Source organism: Coregonus clupeaformis, chromosome 25 (genome assembly GCF_020615455.1).
Source record: "Coregonus clupeaformis isolate EN_2021a chromosome 25, ASM2061545v1, whole genome shotgun sequence".
Taxonomy (NCBI): Eukaryota; Metazoa; Chordata; class Actinopteri; order Salmoniformes; family Salmonidae; genus Coregonus; species Coregonus clupeaformis.
Genome location: NC_059216.1, coordinates 9077006 through 9104531, shown reverse-complemented (window position 1 = coordinate 9104531; position 27526 = coordinate 9077006). Strand labels below are relative to the sequence as shown.

Below are 27526 nucleotides of genomic sequence, written 5' to 3'. Positions count from 1 at the left end.
CAAAATGTCACATTACATTGTTTTACAGCTCTTCTGCAATTGTACATAAATCTCCTTGCATTATGTACACTTGCCATGTACAGGTAACTGCCAAAATAAAGGAAACACCAACATAAACTATCTTAATAGGGCGTTGGGCCACCACGAGCCAGAACAGCTAAAATGCCCCATGGCATAGATTCTACAAGTGTCTGGAACTCTATTGGAGGGATGCTACACCATTCTTCCATGAGAAATTCCATCATTTGGTGCTTTGTTGATGTTGGTGTAAAACGCTATCTCAGGCGCCGCTCCAGAATCTCCCATAAGTGTTCAATTTCTTATCCCCATCCATTAAAGTGCAAGCACGCACACCCACACACTTTTAACCCACTATGCTCTTTTGAGACCCCTCTTTCCAAATCACTGAGCTCTTCTAGCCATGATAGCCAAAAGAATGGGCAACTGGGCATTTTTATACATCACCCTACGCATGATGGGATGTTTTAATTGCTTAATTAACTCAGAAAGCACTTGCTTTCAATATACTTTGTATCTCTCATTTACAAGTGTTTCCTTTATTTTGGCAGTTACTTAAAAGTGATTCTGGACAAAAGTGTTTGACAAGTGAGTCAGAGGAAGGAGAGAACATGGAGTAATGTGCCCAAGAACTTGGTTGGGCACAGTTCAGAATGTTTTGTTATTGCAATGGTTTGTTAAAGCTGGGCTAAATAGACATGTGTTAGTCTGATGACTAAACCATGGGCATCCATTTTATTCTATTGCCCTTTCTGATTCCTTGTCAACACCCTCATCAGGTATTTCTATCCTTTTGACCAATAGAATACATCACGAGGCAGGCAGGGGAGAGTGGCTTGATACTGACTGCATCATTATGCAGAGACTAGAACAATCAACAGCAGTACAAATCATACGCCTGAGTAGTAGTACTGTAGTAGTAATAGTAGTAGTAGTAATAATAGTAGGTATTGTAGAAAGACAGAGGTATCAACAAAGCCGGAACAAACAGAAGACATCAGAATAATCAGCAGATACACTTAAATTACACTATGAAACCAATCTGTCAATATTTTGTTCAAAACAAAGGAATTTAGCACAATTCCTTGAAGATGGAAGGGATTAGAGCGAACTACTTTTGTTTGACCCGTTCAAGAAACATTAAAGAGAGCAAGAGAAGAAAACAGCATGTCTAAGTAGTCCAGAGGTTTTGTTGTATTAGTGACGGAGGGAGTTCAGCACTGTCGCTATGGCAGGGGTCAGAAGTTAGAGGTCAGAGTGGTTCACTCCTGAGTGGCGCAGTGGTCTAAGGCACTGCATCGCAGTGCTAACTGTGCCACTAGAGATCATGGTTCGAATCCAGGCTCTGTCGCAGCCGGCCGCGACCGGGAGACTCATGGGCAGCGCACAATTGGCCCAGCGTCGTCCAGGGTAGGGGAGGGAATGGCCGGCAGGGATGTAGCTCAGTTGATAGAGCATGGCGTTTGCAACGCCAGGGTTGTGGGTTCGATTCCCACGGGGGGCCAGTATAAAAAAAAATATATGTAATCACTAACTGTAAGTCGCTCTGGATAAGAGCGTCTGCTAAATGGCTAAAATGTAAATGTGTTCAGTCAGGTCACTGGGTCATCATGGCCGTCAGAGCTGGTTTCCCACCTGGGTCGCAGGCTGGCACAGTGATGACGTCTCAGGGGGTTATGTGGTTGCTGGCAGGCTGGCTGGATAGCTGTTGGATGGCTGTTTGGTGTCTGACTGTCAGCCTGATAGGTTCTTCAGGTCCAGTAGAGGGGTGTGTTGAGGCCCAGTGTTGAGGGTCCTGAACCTCACCCCTCACTTGCTGCACAGCCCTCTGGATCCTCATGCCATGGTACTCCTACAACAGAGAGAAATGGGTCAGACTCACCCCTCTCCAAGATAGCTGGCATAAAACCAGCAGCAGTCGTTTTGATCTTTCTTTGTTGATGGTGATCGAGATTAACATGAGCAGTTTTACATTCAATGTTCTTCAAAGTGCAAAGCCCTCTAGCATGATCTGATGGAATAAGGATACACCTTGTATTTCAATGAGAAAGCGCTGTACTACTATAATGTGTGAATAGGACCTAGGTGCTTACCTTTCAGCTAGCCATGCCCTGCTTCTGATATGTCTTCCCAGCCCTCCGCTTCATCCACACACGTCAATCCTTCACTTCCCTCCTTCATTTTTACATTATTATAATCCAGAGAATGAAGCAGTGGAGGTGTCATCTAAAGGCTCCTCTTTCCAAACTGCCTGGTGAGTCCAGTGACATCAACAAGCCGAGGGATGGGTTGGTGTTGACATTCATTCCTCATCCAAACTCAAGTTTATCATTTAAGTTGTTTAATTTCAGATAAATTATTGAATTTCATTTTCTCTGGCAAATCATCCCAAAAAGAGCAATACAATTATATCCACATTCCAGTGTTTGTTCATAACATAATTGCCTATTCTGTTCCGGGGGGAAAAAATCCAAGAAATGATTCTTCCTTCCGTTTCACATGGAGAGCAAGTCACTTGTCAAGAAACGCTGTCAGTTGCTTTCAAAGTTAATATAAAAAACATGTTCATAAATTATTAAACAAGGTTCAGTAGATAATAAAATAACACTTCTTGTATTTCTCTCCTGAAATAATCACTTGTGCTTTCCACAACAACAAAAAACATTTAAAAAGAAGCAGCAGACTTTTGCTAGAGGTTATCCATATTAAAAATAGTATTTAAACCTAGTAAGTTCTTCTCTATCTGTATCGGTTGAACGTCCCCTTGCCGTTTGACGAGGGCTCTTCAAGCTCATCGTCCTCAAAGCCATGAAATGTGGACGTGTCGCTCTCTGAGGTGGTGCCAAACATTTCCTCTGCCCCGGCAAACGGCCTGCTGTCCTCCTTCTCTTCTGGGCGGCCAGCTGGCAACAAGATGACAGGATGAGGATGGCATTTCAGCTACAGTACAGAAATCAGTACAGCTTAGTAATAATCATGGTTTGGATGCTGTGTAGCAGAGCAGTGTACTCACTGGAGCGCCGGCAGACTGAGCAGGGTACCCTCTCCCCAGATTTACCCCTGTTGGAGCCTGGGGTGCACTGGCACAAGTTACAGTAGTTATTGGTACTGGCAGTCCCACCTGGGCCCTTCTGACCTGCAGAAGATGAACAGAAGAAGGCTGGATCAAATACTGAGCCCTGAACCAAGCATTCAGACATTTTAATAATTTATGAAAAAATAATGTTTTCAAAAGACCTCATTAGACAGGGCTGACCTTACAATGATTAATGTGCATCGTTAGTTAAAAAGGAGCTAGTGAACTTGCACTGAAGACAGAAATCACATGTTGAGAGCCCAGTGGAGGTGGTCAGCCATGAGGTGCAGGTGAAACCGTAAGCTCAGGATTCCTAAACCTGGTGCAGTGTTACACCTGCAGAGGTATGGCTATCCCTACTTTAGCTAATTGACTGCAACAAAGCTCGAACAAATATGCAAATCACATACTAGGAATAGAAATGACGTTTAAAAACACACCCACATTACTCTTTGTACATTCCTGTTGCTGATGGTGACACCAGAAGAGATACATTTTAGAGGCCTTGAATATGGTTTTGAGTGTCTTACGTTTGTGTCTGTTGGAGCGTTGTGTGGAGGGTAATCGGGAGGACTCGGACCCCCTCTCTTCTGCCAGGTGGGAATGGGTGTAGTGGTAACTCAGCCCTGTACGGTTCCTGTAGCGCTTCCCACAGACTGAGAGCACAAAACAGAGACAAAACATTCACTTCTTCCCTTCTTAGAATGTGTCTGAGACAAATTGCATTTATGTGTCACCTTTCTTCAGAGCTAGACACATTGGGGATTGTGAAAATTCAAAAAGACCCTTACATCACAATGTTTTCGTCACTGCCCTGAAAACATTCCGATCCATTTCAACATTAGGTCAAATACCCACCGACACAGTGTCAGGTAGTTTTCAACCTTTAAGCCTTCATGTCATTATTGTTGCAACATGGCTTTATTGCATCTTCAAGTGTGCCCAATAAGGTTGCCAAATAAGGTCATATCTGTAGACTAACAAAACACGCCTTGAGAAATTAACCAAGTTGAATTCTGTAAATAGACTGATAGGATCAAAATGGTGGAGCTTAGCTTATCTGTTGGAGAAAGGAATGAAAATACAGGGAAATGGCTCACTACTCAGTAATATGGAACACTATCAGGAGAAAGCATAACCCTGATGTGGGAACATAGGGACAGTGAGGGAGAAATGTAAGAGTCACACAAGATGTACTCATTGTTTAGAGAACAGATGTACAGTACACAATACCAGTAAAAAAGGCAACAAGTCCAGATACCGCAGGCTGCAGTTTTTGACTTATGCTTTTGTTTGCATCTGTCTGAAACAGAGAAAACACAAAGCAAAACAAAAAAAGAAAGGAAAGAAATTGGTATGAATATGTGTCACTCAGAAAGAGTCACCACAACAAAAGAACATCCAATACCCCTGCCTAGGTTTTCCACATGCAAATGGTATGCCTACTAGACTACTTGAGACGGTACAGTGACAACACTTGTCTCTTCTCTGTGCTTCTCATTCATGAGGAAACACATGCCTCTGATAAATGTTCTCCAAGGGGGATTTGAATGACTATTATCTATATCATGTTGATATGTTAGGGTTTCATTTAGTTTGAGTTAACGCCTGTGGTCTAGCTTGTTGACATGCCGTCCACGGGGAACCACAGCACCTAATCCCCAAATGCTATTTGTCGAGTTTATTCTACTGATCTGTGTATATGTATTTATGTATATACACTGAGTGTACAAAACATTAAGGACACCTGCTCTTTCCATGACAGACTGACCAGATTAATCCAGGTGAAAGCTATGATCCCTTATTGATGTCACTTGTTAAATCCACTTCAATCAGTGTAGATGAAGGGGAGGAGACGGGTTAAAGAAGGATTTTTAAGCTTCGAGACAACTGAGACATGGATTGTGTATGTGTGCCATTCAGAGGGTGAATGGGCAACACACATTTTTTTTTTTGTATTATTATATTTTTTTACCCCTTGTCATGATATCCAATTGGTAGTTAGAGTCTTGTCCCATCGCTGCAACTCCCGTAAGGACACGGGAGAGGCGAAGGTCGAGAGCCCTGCCAAGCCGCACTGCTTCTTGACACACTGCCCGCTTAACCTGGAAGCCAGCCGCACCAACGTGTCGGAGGAAACACTGTACATCTGGTGACCGAAGTTAGCGTGCATGCACCTGGCCGCCACAAGGAGTCGCTAGTGCGCGATGGGATAAGGACATCCCAGCCGGCCAAAGCCTCCCCTAACCCGGACGACGCTGGGCCAATTGTGCGCCGCCTCATGGGTCTCCCGGTCACGGCCAGCTGCGACACAGCCCGGGATCGAACCCGGATCTGTAATGACGCCTCTAGCACTGCGATGCAGTGCCTTAGACTGCTGCGCCACTCGGGAGGCCCTTAAGACAAAAATATTTAAGTGCCTTTGAACGGGGTATGGTAGTAGGTGCCAGGCGCACCGGTTTGTGTCAAGAACTGCAACGCTGCTGGGTTTTTCACGCTCAACAGTTTCCTGTGTGTATCAAGAATGGTCCACCACCCAAAGGACATCCAGCCAACTTGACAACTCTGGGAAGCATTGGAGTCAACATGAGCCAGCGTCCCTGTGTTTGTTGACTAATGTTTTGAATACTACTATGCACCACCCTCACACAGGTGTGGCCAACTGTAATTATCACCTAGGCACTTGCATAAAAAACTATGGTTTGGCACATCTCTTGGTGCTCTGATGAAGGCATAACTGCCGAAAAGCGTTAGCCTGCACAGCCGAAAATAAAAAGGTAAAATGAGGTGATCTCTTTTTTTTTTTTTTTTTTTACATTTTGGAGTGCTGCCATTTCCCAATGTTATTGAACTTGGGATTTCATTTGAGAGCACCTAATCCCTTTGTAGAAAGACTTCCAGAACAGACCTGAGAAATCAATATAACTTTTGAATAACTAGCTTATTGAGGCATGGTTGTACATAATCTCTCTTCAGGAGAATGTCCTTAACAAAACCAACCCCTTGAAGTGGAGATCAAATGTCTCATAACTGGATGATATAATAATTGATCCGATATGTGAGGAAGGTTGATTATTTCATGACTTTTCTACTTACTGTTACAGCTGTATGGCTTGTCCTGGTCATCCATCTCTGTCCTCCTGCGGCCTGAACCCCGACCCTGTTGGGACAAAACCACCATCACCATGGTGACCAATGACACCACAGCTCTAGTCCTACAGAGGCTCCAGTTATTCAGTGACCCATTGGAAGTTGAAAGTAGAAGTATATGACAACAAAGTGTCATGCAAATTAAACAGAAACCTACAGTACAAGCCCATATCATACTAAACTAAAATGTCCAACTGATAAAAGACCACCTTGGAAAGGCAAATAAAGCACACTAAATAGAGTGCATCAATAACCAAAGTAGCAAACACCTTCTCTTTCCATGACAGACTGACCAGGTGAAAGCTATGATCCCTTATTGATGTCACTTGTTAAATCCACTTCAATCATTGTAGATGAAGGGGAGGAGACAGGTTAAAGAAGGATTTAAGCCTTGAGACAGTTGAGACATGGATTGTGTATGTGTGCCATTCAGAGGGTGAATGGGCAAGACAAAAGATTTAAGTGCCTATGAATGGGGTATGGTAGCAGGTGCCAGGCGCACTGGTATGTGTCAAGAACTGCAACGCTGCTGGGTTTTTCACGCTCAACAGTTTCCTGTGTGTATCAAGAACGGTCCACCACCCAAAGGACATCCAGCCAACTTGACACAACTGTGAGAAGCACTGGAGTCCACATGGGGCAGCATCCCTGTGGAAAACGTTCAACACCTTGTAGTCCATGCCCCAACAAATTGAGACTATTCTGTGGGCAAAAGAGGAGGGGGGGTGCAACTCAATATTAGGAAGGTGTTCCTAATGTTTGGTATACTCAGTGTATAATATAATTCTGTCAGTATTAAAATATAAGAGCACTTAAACTACAGTACCAATATGAATACATATTATAATTAATTTTTTCAGATCAGTCTCTAGCACTGAGTGGTATTCAGACAACAGGAAGTGCTCGCAGCACAGGTAATGATGCAAATATAGTACCACAGAATTTCTAAACCCAGAGACCCAACATCACGAGACTTCCAAGAACGCTTGCGAAGCAGACTTGGCAGACCAGACCGGGGTTTGAGGAGACAATGAGTGAAAATGTATCCTTAGTTAACATTTTTCTCTATTTCTAAAATTCACAACCTAGATTCAAGCCAATGTCTTAAGTAGCTGAACATGTCATTACTCCAACCTCGTGAGAGTGACAAACTGACACGTTTTCATTTTCGTCAAAACTTTATATCGAAAGAGTGCCTTTGATTTGATGGCATGCACATGCGCAGTTTGGCGCAAAACCACCATTAGATTATGTGTTTCTAGCCAATGGGATTTCTAATGGAGAAGCAGATTCTACATATCTTCATACTAAACCATCTTTGATAGTACCAGTGGACTGAATCCATGAATGAGTTATGAACTAGGGCAGTCATATGCATTAGCAGCAGTTTACTACAGAACAGTATGTCTCTGTGGATCACTTACTCTGCCTTTTCCTCTGTGTCTTTTTTTGGGCGTGTCCACTTCATAGTCCTCATCGTCATGGTATGCACCTTCAGCTGCGTCAGCCTCCAACACCCTCTGTGGTGGGAGAAAAGTGAATAGAGAGATCAATCTCGTCTGGAGGTCAAAGACACTGCCTGACTCTCAGTCTGAGGAACTACAAAATTAGGTAATAAAACATGTTCAGAAAAGATGGTTGTAATAAACTCTGATAAGGCCATAAACCTCTGACACTAGCTATTTGCATATTTAAAGTGCATTATAACAGTGTGCCCTTATATACTGTTCCAGGCAGTTATGTTATTAGGCTCAGACTGGTTATAGTCATGGCAGAGGTCAGGTAAGCTGATCCTAGATCAGAGTACTCCCTCTCCCTTTAAGCCATTGGGATAAAACTTCATTAGGATCCACCTGGATTTCTAGGAGACTCTCCTCATCCTTAGAGTTGTTCCTCTGGTCTAGGCCCTCCCCTCTGAGAAGAGCCTCCAGCGTGGTGCCCTGTGTGGGAAGCGTATCCTTGCCTGTGAGTCCTCCATCTGGATACAGAGGAACAAACACACACAAATAAATCAAACAAACCATAAAACAAACCCGGGAGCCGCCTGTCACATCATTCAAAGTTGATATGTATACCAGTAACTCTAAAGACACTGACAGGCAGTCTTTCCCAGGAAGATACGAATGGCTTGCTTTTACAAAGCATCACTATAAATGCCAAATCCCTTCATTGGGCTCCCGAGTGGCGCAGCGGTCTAAGGCACTGCATCTCAGTGCTTGAGGCATCACTACAGACCCCCTGGTTCGATTCCAGGCTGTATCACAACCGGCCGTGACTCAAGCTTTGTATCATACCTTCACAGACCCTCATCTCCCCAAGTAAAATCACCTAGCAGTCTCGCTCCCTGAGCTGAATGCTAACATGCAGCAGTTGATAAGAGGTGAGGATCTGAGTAGTAAGAGGTGGAGATAGTGTTGCACGGTACACCGAAACTTTGGAAATACTTTGGCACTAGAACATGAAAAACAGTTTGGTACTATAATTTTTTAAAACTTTTTTGTTACTTCTGTCAAATGTGTCTCACGTCATATACGGATTAAGAGGATCGAGTGTCTAGTAATTTGTCTGAATCTTCTCAAGGGGGCACTAGCTAGCCAGGATACTTGCGCTTGCGCATGCAATCGACAGAGCGTGAGCCACTTTGAGAAGCAAGCGAGAGGAGAGAGACAGCATGGCTTCTTCTAATGAAAACATCATACCTCCATGCCCACAGCTTGTTGACAAAACTGTCTGCAGAAGTGAACTATGGGAATACTTTGATTACAGAGCAGATGAGGACCATCCCGCCAAAACAACTAAGCAAAACACAGACAGAAGGGGTAACCCAGACACGTCACAAGGGATATAAAGCTGAAGCATTCGTTTAGAACGGTTTCTCACCACCAAATATGGTAGTGAGAGGAAGTCCAGTCGCGGGTGTAGTGGGAGAGGATGGAACTAGGTTAAACTGGTCCGACATTCCACACATTTTCTCATTGATGAAACATCTGATCTTAATAAATGTTTCTGTTCTCAAAACTAGAATCTGTTACGAACACCGTGCACTACATTTTAGAGACTTGACGCTTTGCCAGAGTTGTAAAAAATTGTGTTGCTTAGGAGTGCAAGGTTGAATTGAGTTTGTCCACAAGTGCACTTCACAGAGGAGCCGTTTCCTAACAGAAATACGCAAATACATTCTACAACGCGCCAATAGGATCTCACTAGCTCGTGCTTGGCTTTGCCTACCTCCTTGCTTGTTCTGCCCACTATGCTTCATTTGCTCCCACTGTAAACGATACAGATGAACTATCTTGGGTTAGTTATTAATATCTTTGAGCAAAAGGAGTTACAAAGCAGTGCAGTGCAAGGGAGGTTTAGTTCCAAAACGACATAAAAACTATTTTAACCATGACATTTGCATTGTAACGTTGTCGTTATTCTACGAGCAACTACATTTGAATTATTTGAGTGACAATGGCATGAACATCTATTCAGCATGACATTCATGTGAGCATTATAATATGATTACAACCCAAAAGTAATGTGAAATACACTTGACAGCAATATATTCGCGTATGTCTGGGCTTGCTAGCAGTAGCCAGCCAGCAGCCCTGGGCAGATAATTGCACCCTGGGAAGTGAAATGCACTATGGGAATCATAGTATGCTGTATAAAATCCATTGTCTTTCTATGGTGCGTAGACTATGGCAATATAGAAGCTTCAGAAATTCGATTCAAAGTGTTTATGTAGGTTTGGAACTAAATCATTTAATAAATTACAATATTTAGCTGTAATGAATAATATGTCTATGGAATGTCATTTGACCCAATATTATGGCCATAGATGAGCAAATTAACCCTGACATGTATCAAATTACATTTAAAACAGTTTAGATGTCATTGTAAAATTATTTTGTTTGCTTTAAGTAGTGCTGAGAGATTAATCTAAATTTCAGATATTTTCTAACTAATTGACGGATATTGGTTCAATTATTTGAATTCCATTTCGTTTTTTTTTTTTCTTTCTGTGAGCCCAATCCACACATGGCACAGTTCCTATAGAGATAAAATCAGATCGAGCCTGAACTGTGCGATATTGTAGGGAGTTGTAGTTTCTAACAGGCCAATATTCTACATAGTTTAGCGCATAAAACTTGGTAATTAGCTACAATGACCATAATCTATTGCACATCTACTTGTCCGGTCAGTTTCTTTAACGTCTGCTACTGAAGAGAGAAGAATGCACGATGGTGAGCTGTTGCTTCGCGAGGCATCTCTACCTGAAAATACATGATCTAAGTGATTGATAGTTCAGCAGTCATAAAAGTATGCCTTGTTTACTTTGAAGAACTACTAAAATAGTGATTTTGTCAGACAGCAGCTCTGTAGAGATGAGATGACTTGGATTGAAATAATAAAAGTCATTAAAAAAAATTAAAATGTTCTTTTATTTGTTCTACCAGTTATCAACATATTGTTCAATGTTTTAAAAAATAAAGCCCAGTGGTTATTCTATGACTAGCGAACTACCATATGCTAGCTACTCTGAGGGCTCTTCCACACCGAAGCCCCTCACCAATGTGTCTGCACACGTTGACTTTCAACTCTCCACGACTAGACAGCCTTTCCCCCCTTGGAGCTGCAGGCTAAAAATAGAGCAGGCAGCCTGTAGCAGGGAGCTGATTCTGCATGCAGCCCGAGTCTCCCTCTACCACCGCCAGTCAGACAGCCAGCAACTTACTCCGGATTGCTGCAGCGTTAACTACCTCTGCCCAGCTACATGCTTCTGGAAGCAACATCAGCACAATAACTGTTCGTCAGGAGCTTCACGAAATGGGTTTCCATGGCTAAGCAGCCGCACACAAGCCTTACATCACCATGCGCAATGCTGGAGTGGTGTAAAGCTCGTCGGCATTGGACTCTGAAGCAGTGGAAACTGGAGTGATGAATCACGCTTCACCATCTGGCAGTCCGACGGACAAATCTGGGTTTGGTGGATGCCAGGAGAACGCTACCTGCCCCAATGCATAGTGCCAACTGTAATGTTTGGTGGAGGAGGAATAATGGTCTGGGGCTGTTTTTCATAGTTCGGACCAAGGCCCCTTAGTTCCAGTGAAAGGAAATCTTAACACTACAGCATACAATGACATTCTAGACGATTCTGTGCTTACATTACATTTACATTTTAGTCATTTAGCAGACGCTCTTATCCAGAGCGACTTACAGTTAGTGCATACATCATTTTTTTATGTTTTTCATACTGGCCCCAGGTGGGAATCGAACCCACAACCCTGGCATTGCAAACACCATGCTCTACTGAGCTACATCCCTGCCGGCCATTCCCTCCCCTACCCTGGACGACGCTGGGCCAATTGTGCGCCGCCCCATGGGTCTCCCAGTCGCGGCCGGCTACGACAGAGCCTGGATTCGAACCAGGATCTCTAGTGGCACAGCTAGCACTGCATCTATGCAGTGCCTTAGACCACTGCGCCACTCGGGAGTCCACAACTTTGTGGCAACAGTTTGGGAAGGCCATTTCCTGTTTCAGCATGACAATGCCCCGGTGCACAAAGCGAGGTCCATACATTTTATTTATTTATTTCGTTTTTTTGTTCTTTTTTTTTTGTATTATTATTTTAAATTGTTTTACATTTAGCAGATGCTCTTATCCAGAGCGACTTACAGTTTAGTGAGTGCATACATTTTCATACTGGCCCCCCGTGGGAATTCGAACCCACAACCCTGGCTTTGCAAACACCATGCTCTACCAACTGAGCTACACGGGGCCATACAGACATGGTTTGTCGAGATTGGAGGGGAAGAACTTGACTGGCCTGCACAAAGCCCTGGCCTCAACCCAATCGAACACCTTTGGGATGAATTGGAACGCAGACTGCGAGCCAGGCCTAATCGCCCAACATCAGTGCCCGACCGCACTAATGCTCGTGGCTGAATGGAAGCAGGTGCCCGCAGCAATGTTCCAACATCTAGTGGAAAGCCTTTCCAGAAGAGTGGAGGCTGTTATAACAGCAAAGGGGGGACCAACTCCATATTAATGCCCATGATTTTGGAATGAGATGTTCGACAAGCAGGTGTCCATATACTTTTGGTCATGTATGTGTATATCCCCGGTATAGCCTCGTCTCCTCTAATCTGCATCGGATGCGCTCAAATGTTTCAGAGATATATAGCCGACTAGGTGAAAAATCTGTCGATGTGCCCTTGAGCAAGGCACTTAACCCTAATTGCTCCTGTAAGTCGCTCTGGATAAGAGCGTCTGCTAAATGACAAAAATGTAAATGTAAATGATATCAGTTTTGGGAGGCTACTGTGTGCATTTCATCAAAACACTCGCAGTCAAACCACCAATAATACTGTGCACCTCTGGTTCTTTTCCTGTGTTTGGTTCGGACTGCGTTCTCACCTGCAGCGAACCGCACCATGGTACGAATGGAATCGGACCGAGACCACCCTTTTTGAGAGAACCACGGTGCGTTGTTTGGTGCGCTCCCGAGTGCGTATAGTGTTCACACCAGTCCAAACGAACCGAACTAAGGGGTAAAACACACCAGAGTTCGTAAAAACCGCTCCAAACCAATTTGGTGTGACAGCCGCGTTAATGTGTGGGAGTGAAGGAGTGAACGGCTAAAAATAAATGGAAGTGGGTGATAGATAGAGTGAGCGAGTAAATGGTCAGGAACTTATCTGAGGAGCAGCGACATTTCATAACATTTATGAAATGCCCTGTGTTGTGATTCCTGTCCCACTCCTTTTGTTACATGTTCTAGTTGTCACAAAACAAGTTTACTGGATTACTGAGAGGAGGACTTTACATTTTATAAAAAGTGACTAGCAGGCTGTTTGCTTTCCACACTGAAATGGAATAATGTGCTTTCAGTTAGATGATCCCAGATCGTAAGTAATAAGACAAAAGAGTGGGTGATGAGACATAGCAGAGACACTGGAGTGGAGGGGGGGAGGTGGATGTACACTGGTATTTCTATTACCTAGCTGTAGGCCACAGAGGCGCAGCCGAGGGTCCATGGAAGTGTGTAGCCGTCTCTTCTTCCTCCAGCAGCGGGCGGGGTATGTGTACATCTGACCTGCAGCCACCCCTATAATAATAATAATAATAATAATACATTAAACTTGTATTACGCTTTTCATTACAATCTCAAAGCGCTATAGACAGACACACAGAGACAGGAACAGGGACTAAAGAATACACCCCTCACATCTCACTGCCCCCCACCCTCATACATAATGTGTTGCTTACTGACCCTAAATATCCTTACACAATTGTATACAGTGCATTGGGAAAATATTCAGATGCCTTCCCTTTTAACACATTTTGTTACGTTACAGCCTTATTCTAAAATTGATTAAAGAACATTTCCACAACAATCTACACACAATACCTCATAATAACATAAGTGAAAACAGGTTTTTAGAAATCTTTGCAAATTTATAAAATAAAATAAACAGAAATACCTTATTTACATAAGTATTCAGACCCTTTGCTATGAGACACGAAATTGAGCTCTGGTGCATCCTGTTTCCATTGATCATCCTTGAGATGTTTCTATAACTTGATTGGAGTCCACCTGTGGTAAATTCAATTGATTGGACATGATTTGGAAAGGCACACACCGGTCTATATAAGGTCCCACAGTTGACAGTGCATGTCAGAGCAAGAACCAAGCCATGAGGTCGAAGGAATTGCCCGTAGAGCTCAGAGACAGGATTGTGTCGAGGCACAGATCTGGGGAAGGGTACCAAAACATTTCTGCAGCATTGAAGGTCCCCAAGAACACAGTGGCCTCCATCATTCTTAAATGGAAGAAATTTGGAACCACCAAGACTCTTCCTAGAGCATGCCGCACAGCCAAACTGAGCAATCGGGGGAGAAGGGCCTTGGTTAGAGAGGTGACCAAGAACCCGATGGTCACTCTGACAGAGCTCCAGACTTCCTCTGTGGAGATGGGAAAACCTTCCAGAAGGACAACCATCTCTGCAGCACCACCAATCAGGCCTTTATGGTAGAGTGGCCAGACAGAAGCCACTCCTCAGTAAAAGGCACATGACAGCCCGCTTGGAGTTTGCCAAAAGGCATCTAAAGGACTCTCAGACATTGAGAAACAAGATTCTTTGGTCTGATGAAACCAAGATTGAACTCTTTGGCCTGAATGCCAAGCGTCACGTCTGGAGGACACCTGGCACCATCCCTACGGTGAAGCATGGTGGTGGCAGCATCATGCTGTGGGGATGTTTTTCAGCGGCAGGGACTGGGAGACTAGTCAGGATCGAGGGAAAGATGAACGGAGCAAAGTACAGAGAGATCCTTGATGAAAACCTGCTCCAGAGTGCTCAGGACATCAGACTGGGGCGAAGGTTCACCTTCTAACAGGACAACGACCCTAAGCTCACAGCCAAGACAACACAGGAGTGGCTTCGGGACTAGTCTCTGAATGTCCTTGATTGGCCCAGCCAGAGCCCGGACTTGAACCCGATCTAACATCTCTGGAGAGACCTGAAAATAGCTGTGCAGCGACGCTCCCTATCAAACCTGACAGAGCTTGAGAGGATCTGCAGAGAAGAATGGGAGAAACTCCCCAAATACAAGTGTGCCAAGCTTGTAGCGCCATACCCAAGAAGACTCAAGGCTGTAATCGCTGCCAAAGGTGCTTCAACTGAGTAAAGGGTCTGAATACTTATGTAAATGTCATGTCGGTTTTTAATTTGTTATAAAATTAGCAAAGATTTCTAAAAACCTGTTTTTGCTTTGGCAGTATGGGTTATTGTGTGTAGATTGATGAAGGAAAAAGTAATTTAATCCATTTCAGAATAAGGCTGTAACGTAACACAATGTGGAAAAGTAAAGGGGTCTGATTACTTTCCAAATGCACTGTATTTGAAGGGTTCTCCCTTGAGGTAACATTAACACTATTGGATATCATTATATAGACATGTTTGTAGCTGTAGTGGCCAGAGGGACATATTTAGACAGATGACATTATCCACTAAACCTCAACAACTGAATGATAGTTAAGGCAATTCCACGCTAACAGAATGATGCTGAGACTCAGATTTTTTACTTTAAAAAATGTATGTCAAACAAAAACCAATGATTGCAAAGTTAAACAAACCACACAACTGTAGTATGCACAAGGACTACCGTATTTTCCGCACTATAAGGCGCACCGGAGTATAAGCCGCAGCAGCTAAATTGAATGATGTGTACATATATAAGCCGCACTGGACTATAAGCCGCAGGTGTTTTAATGTTTAATACCTAGGAGGTCTTCTAGTGGCCGTTAGCTGTAAAAATCCATAGATTAGCCGCACCGTTATATAAGCCGCAGGGTCGAAAAATGGGAAAAAGGCGCGGCTTATAGTCCAAAAATTACGGTACTTTAAACAATTTCAACTGAACATTTAACAAAAACACATTTACTTCAATAACAGAATGACAGCACAAACCGCAATCATTGTTTTTATTTGACATACATTTCAAAGTGAAAAATCGGAGTCTCAGCATCACTGTTGGCGTGGAATTGCCCTTTAGTAAACCACAGAGCCAGCCATCATATCCCCCAACAGACAGAGTAGTGCTTCTCTACCCACCAGGGCTGCGGTGGTGGCGCTCCATCCAGATGTAGCAGTTGTTCTGTGCCACGCCGGTCTGGGAGTCCAGGAAGGGCAGGCGCACGCTGCGCTCAGCACACAGGCGGGCATTGTAGCTGCGGCACTGCTCAATGGCATCCTTGTAGAACTGGTCACCCAACCTGCAGCAGGGAGACCATTCAGACAGAGGTCAACACCACACGTGGTTGGCACGGACATGCATTTGGTTACGTGGCTGGTAAAGACACTGAAATAGGCCCAATGGCCAGATTAGTGGCTAACCAGACAATTCATTTAAGCCATGACTCACTGACCACCATAGACCACTGGAAACATCACTACAGACCGTATATCTTCAGGGGGAAGAGAAGTTTCCATGCGACTGTCATATACATTAAGCCATGTAGATCACGTAGACCTAAACCCAGCCCCAAACAAACTATAAGATGAGGGAGGAATGACGTGTATAATGGTTTTCCTGATCTGACAGATTATAAACCATGTAAACATTACAGGGTTGGTATCGGCGACATTCTGGAAGCATATTTTCACCTCTTCACCTTCTGTACTGCTCTGTCGGCATACAATCAGGGATGGAGGGTCATGGGTCGTTCCCTAGCGACCAGCAGAAATGTAAATGATGATTACAGTCTTTAAAATCATGTTTATCACCAGGGTCAATCAAATAATCAAACAACCAGTATTCCCAGGTTCTTCCCCCACTGATTGGAGTGGATCTACCATGGAGAACCAACGTGACTAAGACTGTAAAAACACCAGAAAAATCAGCTCCAAGTGAGGTTAGAAATTATTATGTTTTAGTTAAATAGTATATCCGTTTGGGCTTCTTGTGGTCAATTCGCAGTCTACAAATTATTTGTAATTATGTTCCGACCCCCTGACCATCCGCTCAATAGAAAAAAATAAAAAGAGTTGGCCCGCCGCTGAATCTAGTTGATGATCCCTGGCCTAGCCGATCATCATCTGGAAGAACAATCTGGCCTTAACAGCCATGTACTCTTTTAACCTCCACCCAGCACAGCCAGATGAAGACTGGCCACCCCTCAGAGCCTGGTTCCTCTCTAGGTTTCTTCTTAGGCCCTTGCCTTTCTAGGGAGTTTTTCCTAGCCACCGTGCTTCTACATCTGCATTGCTTGTTGTTTGGGGTTTTAGGCTGGGTTTCTGTATAAGCACGTTGTGACATGTGCTGATGTAAAAAGGGCTTTATAAATACGTTTGATTTGATCATGACCTCTGGGTCGCTGGGACATGACTGATTCTACACAGTAGAGAGCATTGGTTTCTATTTAGGGTGATGAATCAATGGGGAGGATGATGGGCATAGGCTAGGGCATCACAATATGGAATGTGTTCAAAGAGTCTCATGACTAACGTATAAAGATATACAGACACTACTACTACTAACATTATCTCAATGATCCTATAGTTTGTGGAGCTTTTTCCAATGCCAGTGATAGTTTGGCAGCCCCTTAGGGTATAAAAGTTAATATTCGCTGTGAAAGGAGGAGGAGATTTCACATTCAAACCTTCAGTCCCTGCCACACGGCTCATATGCTAATTAGTCTGCTTAATTAATCTCAGCAGAGCCGCTAGCACACAGACAGGTTTTAATTTGACAACAACAAAGATGAGGATAAATGCTGAATCTAACACAAAACGCAGCAACGTATGCCTGTGTAAAGTTCTACCTAGCTGGGCCTGCCACTGGTATAGCCTACCCATAAGAAAGCAGCCACAGACAGCCTCTTGAACATGGCAACACATATAGCAGTAATTCATTTTCACCACACGTTCTCAATTAGAATATGCACAAGCAGCCATTTTGAAAAGACACACTTAATGAGGCGCTGTAGTCGCAGCTCTCCCAGTCTCAATTAGAGATACAGATGTCTGTGAGAAGAGAGGAGGCATTGGCACGCTTGGGCCAAGCAAAGAAGCCCAAATCCACTTTCTACCTCTCCTCCTTGTCCTACGAGCATATCCTCTCTTTCTGCCTAACTCTCTGATTAGACAACTTCCAACAGATAAACAGACATGCTTGGAATGTTGTCCCTCACATAGACGAAGGCGCTGCGGTGAGAGACAAAGCCACAGTGTTTGAGGATTCTTTGGAATGAGGCTGCATGTCAGTGTGGATGTGAAGAGTAAACAGTCCCAGGTACACAAGGCAAGGATAGGAAAAATAGAGAGAAAGAGGGAAGAGAAAGAAGAGAGAGCGAGACGGAGTGCGTGAAGCTCAGAGACAGAGAGGTTAAAGACAAATCATCAGAAAGGATGGCACGATAACTAACAGGCTGCATTGTTTTCCTTCCTCGTGTTATAAACGAACAAAGCAAGTGAGTAGTAGGCTAGATAGTAATGCCAATGTTATTATTTGCCTTGTGGAAATTTCATAGAGCAATGAGCACACACATGGGCATTTCATAAAACTAGCCTCTGAGCAGCACATGAATTTGTACAGGAACAAATCACAGACTGGGGTTTATGCACAGGCAGAGTGGCCAACTGGTAAGGGCTCGCTTTAAGGTTTAATATAAAATAGTCTATCTGAAAAGGAGATTGAGCAGTGAGTGACAGAGTTTATTGAACTTTAAATACACCTCAAGACTAGACTACGAATGATAATGATGACTATTATGCCTGTCCAAACTAAAACCAGAAATTACTAACATGTCATCAATCAATCAATCAATCAATTTTATTTTATATAGCCCTTCTTACATCAGCTAATATCTCGAAGTGCTTTACAGAAACCCAGCCTAAAACCCCAAACAGCTAGTAATGCAGGTGTAGAAGCACGGTGGCTAGGAAAAACTCCCTAGAAAGGCCAAAACCTAGGAAGAAACCTAGAGAGGAACCAGGCTATGAGGGGTGGCCAGTCCTCTTCTGGCTGTGCCGGGTGGAGATTATAACAGAACCATGCCAAGATGTTCAAAAATGTTCATAAGTGACAAGCATGGTCAAATAATAATCAGGAATAAATCTCAGTTGGCTTTTCATAGCCGATCATTAAGAGTTGAAAACAGCAGGTCTGGGACAGGTAGGGGTTCCATAACCGCAGGCAGAACAGTTGAAACTGGAATAGCAGCAAGGCCAGGCGGACTGGGGACAGCAAGGAGTCACCACGGCCGGTAGTCCCGACGTATGGTCCTAGGGCTCAGGTCTCTCAGTTGGCTTTTCATAGCCGATCATTAAGAGTTGAAAACAGCAGGTCTGGGACAGGTAGGGGTTTCGTAACCGCAGGCAGAACAGTTGAAACTGGAATAGCAGCAAGGCCAGGCGGACTGGGGACAGCAAGGTGTCAGCATGTCCGGTAGTCCTGACGTATGGTCCTAGGGCTCAGGTTCTCAGAGAGAAAGAGAGAACGAGAGAATTAGAGAGAGCATACTTAAATTCACACAGGACACTGGATAAGACAGGAGAAGTACTCCAGGTATAACCAACTAACCCCAGCCCCCGACACATAAACTACTGCAGCATAAATACTGGAGGCTGAGACAGGAGCGGTCCGGAGACACTGTGGCCCCATCCGAAGAAACCCCTGGACAGGGCCAAACAGGAAGGATATAACCCCACCCACTCTGCCAAAGCACAGCCCCCGCACCACCAGAGGGATATCCTCAACCACCAACTTACAATCCTGAGACAAGGCCGAGTATAGCCCACAGAGGTCTCCACCACAGCACAAACCAAGGGGGGGCGCCAACCCAGACAGGAAGATCACGTCAGTAACTCAACCCACTCAAGTGACGCACCCCTCCTAGGGACGGCATGAAAGAGCACCAGCAAGCCAGTGACTCAGCCCCTGTAACAGGGTTAGAGGCAGAGAACCCCAGTGGAGAGAGGGGAACCGGCCTGGCAGAGACAGCAAGGGCTGTTCGTTGCTCCAGAGCCTTTCCGTTCACCTTCACACCCCTGGGCCAGACTACACTCAATCATATGACCTACTGAAGAGATAAGTCTTCAGTAAAGACTTAAAGGTTGAGACCGAGTCTGCGTCTCTCACATGGGTAGGCAAACTGTTCCATAAAAATGGAGATCTATAGGAGAAAGCCCTGCCTCCCGCTGTTTGCTTAGAAATTCTAGGGACAATTAGGAGGCCTGCGTCTTGTGACCGTAGCGTACGTATTGGTATGTACGGCAGGACCAACTCGGAAAGATAGGTAGGAGCAAGCCCATGTAACGCTTTATAGGTTAACAGTAAAACCTTGAAATCAGCCCTTGCCTTAACAGGAAGCCAGTGTAGGGAAGCTAGCACTGGAGTAATATGATCAAATTTCTTGGTTCTAGTCAGGATTCTAGCAGCCGTATTTAGCACTAACTGAAGTTTATTTAGTGCTTTATCCGGGTAGCCGGAAAGTAGAGCATTGCAGTAGTCTAACCTAGAAGTAACAAATGCATGGATTAATTTTTCTGCATCATTTTTGGACAGAAAATTTCTGATTTTTGCAATGTTACGTAGATGGAAAAAAGCTGTCCTTGAAACAGTCTTGATATGTTCGTCAAAAGAGAGATCAGGGTCAAGAGTAACGCCGAGGTCCTTCACAGTTTTATTTGAGACGACTTTACAACCATCAAGATGAATTGTCAGATTTAACAGAAGATCTCTTTGTTTCTTGGGACCTAGAACAAGCATCTCTGTTTTGTCCGAGTTTAAAAGTAGAAAGTTTTCAGCCATCCACTTCCTTATGTCTGAAACACAGGCTTCTAGCGAGGGCAATTTTGAGGCTTCACCATGTTTCATTGAAATGTACAGCTGTGTGTCATCCGCATAGCAGTGAAAGTTAACATTATGTTTTCGAATAACATCCCCAAGAGGTAAAATATATAGTGAAAACAATAGTGGTCCTAAAACGGAACCTTGAGGAACACCGAAATGTACAGTTGATTTGTCGGAGGACAGACCATTCACAGAGACAAACTGATATCTTTCCGACAGGTAAGATCTAAACCAGGCCAGAACTTGTCCGTGTAGACCAATTTGGGTTTCCAGTCTCTCCAAAAGAATGTGGTGATCGATAGTGTCAAAGGCAGCACTAAGGTCTAGTAGCACGAGGACAGATGCAGAGCCTCGGTCTGACGCCATTAAAAGGTCATTTACCACCTTCACAAGTGCAGTCTCAGTGCTATGATGGGGTCTAAAACCAGACTGAAGCATTTCGTATACATTGTTTGTCTTCAGAAAGGCAGTGAGTTGCTGCGCAACAGCTTTTTCTAAAATTTTTGAGAGGAATGGAAGATTCGATATAGGCCGATAGTTTTTTATATTTTCCGGGTCAAGGTTTGGCTTTTTCAAGAGAGGCTTTATCACTGCCACTTTTAGTGAGTTTGGTACACATCCGGTGGATAGAGAGCTGTTTATTATGTTCAACATAGGAGGGCCAAGCACAGGAAGCAGCTCCTTCAGCAGTTTAGTAGGAATAGGATCCAGTATGCAGCTTGAAGGTTTAGAGGCCATGATTATTTTCATCATTGTGTCAAGAGATATAGTACTAAAACACTTAAGTGTCTCTCCCGATCCCAGGCCCTCGCAGAGCTGTGCAGATCCAGGACAGCTAAGCCCTGGAGGAATACGCAGATTCAAAGAGGAGTCCGTAATTTGCTTTCTAATGGTCATGATCTTTTCCTCAAAGAAGTTCATGAATTTATTACTGCTGAAGTGAAAGCCATCCTCTCTTGGGGAATGCTGCTTTTTAGTTAGCTTTGCAACAGTATCAAAAAGAAATTTTGGATTGTTCTTATTTTCCTCGATTAAGTTGGAAAAGTAGGATGATCGAGCAGCAGTGAGGGCTCTTCGGTACTGCACGGTACTGTCTTTCCAAGCTAGTCGGAAGACTTCCAGTTTGGTGTGGCGCCATTTCCGTTCCAATTTCCTGGAAGCTTGCTTCAAAGCTCGGGTATTTTCTGTATACCAGGGAGCTAGTTTCTTATGACAAATGTTTTTCGTTTTTAGGGGTGCAACTGCATCTAGGGTATTGCGCAAGGTTAAATTGAGTTCCTCAGTTAAGTGGTTAACTGATTTTTGTCCTCTGACGTCCTTGGGTAGGCAGAAGGAGTCTGGAAGGGCATCAAGGAATTTTTGTGTTGTCTGAGAATTTATAGCACGACTTTTGATGCTCCTTGGTTGGGGTCTGAGCAGATTATTTGTTGCGATTGCAAACGTAATAAAATGGTGGTCCGATAGTCCAGGATTTTGTGGAAAAACATTAAGATCTACAACATTTATTCCATGGGACAAAACTAGGTCCATGTCATAGCACCTCAATCATGTTTCAAGATTGTACGCCATACAACAGTTACATGCGTTGTACCTGTTAACAATTCAGTCATTAGGCTACTAACCTACTTAAAGAACACAGGCCCTAAATGGGCTTAAACTACACCACACATACAGTACCCATTATCATGTAATGTGAATCTGAATGCTGTACCTAGATCACTTCAGTCAAGCTTCAGTGTCTGACCAAAAACATCCAGGAGGATAGAAAACAAACAAGCCGCGAAAGTCATGTTGAAAGCTCTCTCTGTTTTGAGGTGTCAACTGTCTCAGAGGCTGCTGTATGTCATTCATCCTACTAGTGCATTGCCCTGAGCAGCAGGTGCGGTGGCCTAGGTGAGAGACATCTCCAACACTCATTATGAGTGACAAGCCTCAGCGTCTGAGAGCACAGAAGGTGAGAGAGGCCCTGCTCACACTCACGTCTCTGCTCTCTCTACGTTTTTCCCCACTGTCTGTTATTTACCGCCTTTGTGTGACATTGAAGTGGTTGGAAGGTTGTTCCAACGGTAAAAATAAATACCAGAGCTAACCAGACACATACACTGTGTGCGACCTAGCTACAGTAAGGGTAGGCCTAGCTCAAAAACGATCTTACAGATGTGAGTGAGGGGGAAAATAAAATAAAATCTTGTGGCTGCTGGGGCCTCCTCTAGCAGTGTGCTCCTTTCAACGGTTTGGGCGTCGCATGTCTGTGCCCAGCCCTTAGTTTGAGCATTACATGAACACACATTTTGCATAATAGAGAACGATAACTCAGTTTCCATGAGGCCAGGCAAGCCAAATGATCTGCAGTAGCCTAATTTGGAACATTAATTCCATTGCTTTTTACACTACATTTGAGGAACCCCAAGAGTTTTATACAGAATGAAAATATAAAACACAACATGTAAAGTGTTGGTCCCATGTTTCTTGAGCTGAAATAAAAGATCCCAGAAATGTTCCATACACAGAAAAAGCTTATTTCTCTCAAACTTTGTGCACACATTTGTTCACATCCCTGTTAGTAAGCATTTCTCCTTTGCCAAGATAATCCATGATCATTACACAGATGCACCTTGTGCAATTACATTTACATTTACATTTACATTTTAGTCATTTAGCAGACGCTCTTATCCAGAGCGACTTACAGTTAGTGAATACATATATTTTTTTTATTTTTTTTATACTGGCCCCCCGTGGGAATCGAACCCACAACCCTGGCGTTGCAAACACCATGCTCTATCAACTGAGCTACATCCCTGCCGGCCATTCCCTCCCCTACCCTGGACGACGCTGGGCCAATTGTGCGCCGCCCATGAGTCTCCCGGTCGCGGCCGGCTGCGACAGAGCCTGGATTCGAACCAGGATCTCTAGTGGCACAGTTAGCACTGCGATGCGGCGCCTTAGACCACTGCGCCACTCAGGAGTAAAATAAAAGGCTACTCTAAAATGTGCAGTTTTGCCACACAACACAATGCCTCAGATGTCTCAAGTTTTGAGGGAGCATGGAATTGGCATGCTGACTGCAGGAATGTCCACCAGAGCTGTTGCCAGAGAATTGAACGTTAATTTCTCTACCATAATGTCGTTTTAGAGAATTTGGCAGTATGTCCAATCGGCCTCACAACCGCAGACCACGTGTAACCACGCCAGCCCAGGACCTCCACATCCGGCTTCTTCACCTGCGGGATTGTCTGAGACCAGCCACCCAGACAACTGATGAAACTGAGGAGTATTTCTGTCAGTAATAAAGCCCTTTTGTGGGGGAAAACCCATTCTGATTGGCTGGGCCCCCCAGTGGGTGGCCTATGCCCTGCCAGGCCCACCTATAGCTGTGCCCCTGCCCAGTCATGTGAAATCCATAGATTAGGGCCTAATGAATTTATTTCAGTTTATGAATTTCCTTATATGAATTGTAACTCAGTAAAATCGTTGAAATTGTTGCGTTTATATTTTTGTTCAGTATAGTTTAGGGCCTATGAGGGCTGGAGTTACAGTTAGAAACAATGTTGTCGCCTAGACCTTGATACTCTGTTATAGCCCTACATTCTCCAACAGGCTGAAAATGGGCATACAATACACATTTTTCAGAATAAACATTTTCTCCACCAACTGCTGCCTTTTGTGATCCGTTTAGGTTTTGCAGGTACATCTCAGCTTTACAGGAAGTCAGAGCTGCAAGCATAGCAAGAGGGGAGGGTCTAGAGAGAGACTGCATCCTGACAACAGGCCCCTGATTACAACCATTAGCCAACAGAGCCAGGGTGAGGGCTAGAGGAAAACCTGACGATAGGCCTACATCTCACTGCAGTACCAACACACATACAGCATGACTCACTCAAAGCCAACCGCAGAGTAATGGCATAGTGTCATACAAGATTTCCTATCGAACACGTCGACCCTGTAGCTAAGATAGCCAGTTCACCGAGTCATCTTTAAAGATAACACACATGGCCTGTGCACACACAGGCTCCATTTTATCAGTAGCTTGTAGAGGCCCTTCTCCCTCTCCTCATCTCTTCTTCTCACCCTCTACCTCCCTCTCATGCATACAGGAATTAACACACACACACACACACACACACACACACACACACACACACACACAGTGTGGGAGGAGCAACACTTAAGCTACACCCACCACATCCTTCTCTATAACAAAGCCAGCAAGACTCCCTAATTAAATTAGCCTCATCTCAAATGAGAATACTCTTGATACCAAAAAAATTCTAACTGGTCCACAAGCGCAACATCCAATTAGTGTCAAGTGTGACTAATTATAATCGGAAAAACGACGTGTGGCTAATTATAGCAGATTGAAACACTTCATTAAGCATAGCTTATAGCGAGGAGACATTCCACATTTGAATGTTAAAATCTCTCTACGAGATTAAGAAGCAGCAGCTTCAGGCACAATAGAATGAGTAGATTGATCTTGTTGGATGCAAGGATAAAGTGGTTTGGAGGAAATTAGCACAAAAATGGCACATGCTCAAAGTAGGCTACATTGTACCAACTGGGAACCACAGCCATGAAATGATGAAACAAGACTATCCTTTATGCTTGTCAGTGGTAGAGCTCTTCCCTCTCAGTTATGCAGTCATGAACATATAATAACAATGGCATCCATACGTAAATATCGGGTGTAGGCCAAGAGCACACTCCCTTGATCCTGTAGGCCCCATGGGGGTGCCAGGGTACTTCTGAGGAGCAGATGGGTCTTCTGCCCAGCAGCGTAGGCACAGGTGGGCCTGGGCCCACCCATTCAGATTGAGCAGATATGCTCTCTATTTGTTCCAAACAGGACATTAGTCTTTTTACCTAAACATGCAAACAACCTCAGAATTCAGAGCAAGCAGCGCACTGGAATGACATTCATATTAACTGGAATGACATTCACTCTCATAGGATGGTTGACCAAAAATAACTAACTGAAAGCCACACCCCAAATAAGCCACAAATATGACCGCATTGAGGGATGTCACTGTATTTCTATGGCTATATGCACCATGCCTACTTTATTTGTACCTTTAGCAAACAAGACAGCTCATAATGTGGTCCTCTGTAGCTCAGCTGGTAGAGCACGGCGCTTGTAACGCTAAGGTAGTGGGTTCGATCCCCGGGATCACCCATACACAAAAGAAAATGTATGCACGCATGACTGTAAGTCGCTTTGGATAAAAGCGTCTGCTAAATGGCATATTATTTATTTATAATCCAGTGCATTTATCACAGTCAACACACCTATAGTTTAGCTTTAATTAGCTTTAAAAATGCAAAATTCTCTCAGCCTCATGGCAAAATATGTAGAATTGCAGGAAATTTGCTTTAAAAACAGCTACATTTTATCTTTGCCCCATAGCAAAATGTGTAGAATTGCAGGAATTTAGCCCCCCCCAGAAATAAAATACAATTTGCCCACACACATTGACCGATGGGCCCAGGATCCTGGACCAGGCTAATCTGCACCACTCCTCCGTTTAAAAAAGAATGTCTCGTTCTTCACCTCCAGACAGTCTCACCATCTGTACTGCACAGTCCAAAAGGTCTGGTTATACCTCAACTGTCCTGCTGCACTACAACAACAGTCTGTCTGTGCCCAAACATGGACAGCAACAAAGAAATGGCCTACCAATAGGCCATGTCTTTCTCTGAGAAATTTTACATGCAAGAGGTGGCAATACCACTCAATACATACAAATTTACCTTGAAACTTCTAAATTGACAATTGTTTTTTCTCAACTTATATAGGCTAATATATATTTGACAATACAAATGTAAATACAAAACATATATGGAGTCATGGACAAATACTGTAGGGACTCAAAGTGGTGCACACAGAGCATAGGATAAAACTGAAATTATGGCACAGGCTTTACAAAATACATAGGCCTACTATCTCCAACTAAAATTCCGGGGCTCACGTTGCTGTCACTTAGCTTTCGGAAGGAAAGGCACGCAAATGTAAAATGCCCCCTCCCTTGCTCTACCGGGTCCTGGTCCTGACCACATCTGCGCTCAGCGCCAAAGTTGATATGTCGACAATTCACACCAACTATAAACGACTCTCAGAATCGGAATGTCTATGTTATTACGTAAATATCCAACATGAATGAAATATTGTATTTTACTCGTCCTCGTCACAGCACAATGCATGTTGAAACACTTTTGTGCTTAATTTTGAAGTAGGATTAAAAGTGTCGGTCAAAGCGTCTCTGGATGGGAGTCAATAAATTTGCATGTTTAGGCTATAGGCCTAATGTGTAATTCATATATAATTCGCAAATCATAGCCTATATTATAGCTAGAATACTGTAAATCATAAGCAGAAATGTCTAATAAAAAACTAAGTAGGTAGCTACTTTGGTGAAAGCAGTGGCACATTATGCAAGTAGACATACACAAAATGCTAAGACAGCATTCTTTCTAATTTGCACGCGTCTTGTACTTGCTTGAAAGGACGGATCCTTGTAATTCAAGTATTGGCAATAAAGTAACAAAATAGAATTTCATCAATTTGTCAAAATTACTTACGCTTTTAGTGGGTTCTGAATGACAGCCGCCATTTTGCTATACTGTAACGCAATATCAGCGTCTTGCAGTTCTGAGGGAAACCTACGAAAAAGCAGCCAATCAGGGCTCTGGGTGAAATCGTTGGCCAATGCATCCACAGTATACGTAAATAAGGCGTGGCCTATGTGGTAAACTCAATGGGTAAACTGTCAAAACGATTTTAAAGGGTTCTCCCTGACTTTATATTGTAGAAAACAGAATACCGACCATATATCTATGATACCGACTTCTTAAAGAGATAGTTTCTGACAACTTTAGCTTTCTTCCCACCAATGCAATACAACTAAGGTTTCCAGGGTTCGATGGACACATCTTATTAGAAA

General features: G+C 43.7%; 1 protein-coding gene across 1 annotated transcript; it reads right to left on the bottom strand.

Moving 5' to 3' along the window:
• Positions 1-1534: 1534 nt before the first annotated feature.
• Positions 1535-27231, bottom strand: LOC121539264 (zinc finger protein DPF3). Its single transcript, XM_041847626.1, has 10 exons — positions 27165-27231; positions 15851-16011; positions 13234-13341; positions 8098-8222; positions 7669-7764; positions 6191-6254; positions 3625-3750; positions 3032-3154; positions 2112-2921; positions 1535-1870 (listed from the first exon to the last, which is right to left on the bottom strand). The coding sequence occupies exons 1-9, from the start codon at positions 27194-27196 to the stop codon at positions 2758-2760; spliced, it is 999 nt and encodes a 332-aa protein (XP_041703560.1). The 5' UTR covers positions 27197-27231; the 3' UTR covers positions 1535-1870; positions 2112-2757.
• Between the last annotated feature and the right edge of the window lie 295 nt (positions 27232-27526).

Coding starts and splice junctions, on each gene's coding strand:
- LOC121539264 (XM_041847626.1), bottom strand. CDS start 27,196: ATGGCGGCTGTCATTCAGAACCCACTAAAAGC. Junction 16,012..27,164: donor ATTCAGAACCCACTAAAAGC/GTAAGTAATTTT, acceptor TCCCTGCTGCAG/GTTGGGTGACCAGTTCTACA. Junction 3,751..6,190: donor CAAGCCATACAGCTGTAACA/GTAAGTAGAAAA, acceptor TTGTGCTCTCAG/TCTGTGGGAAGCGCTACAGG.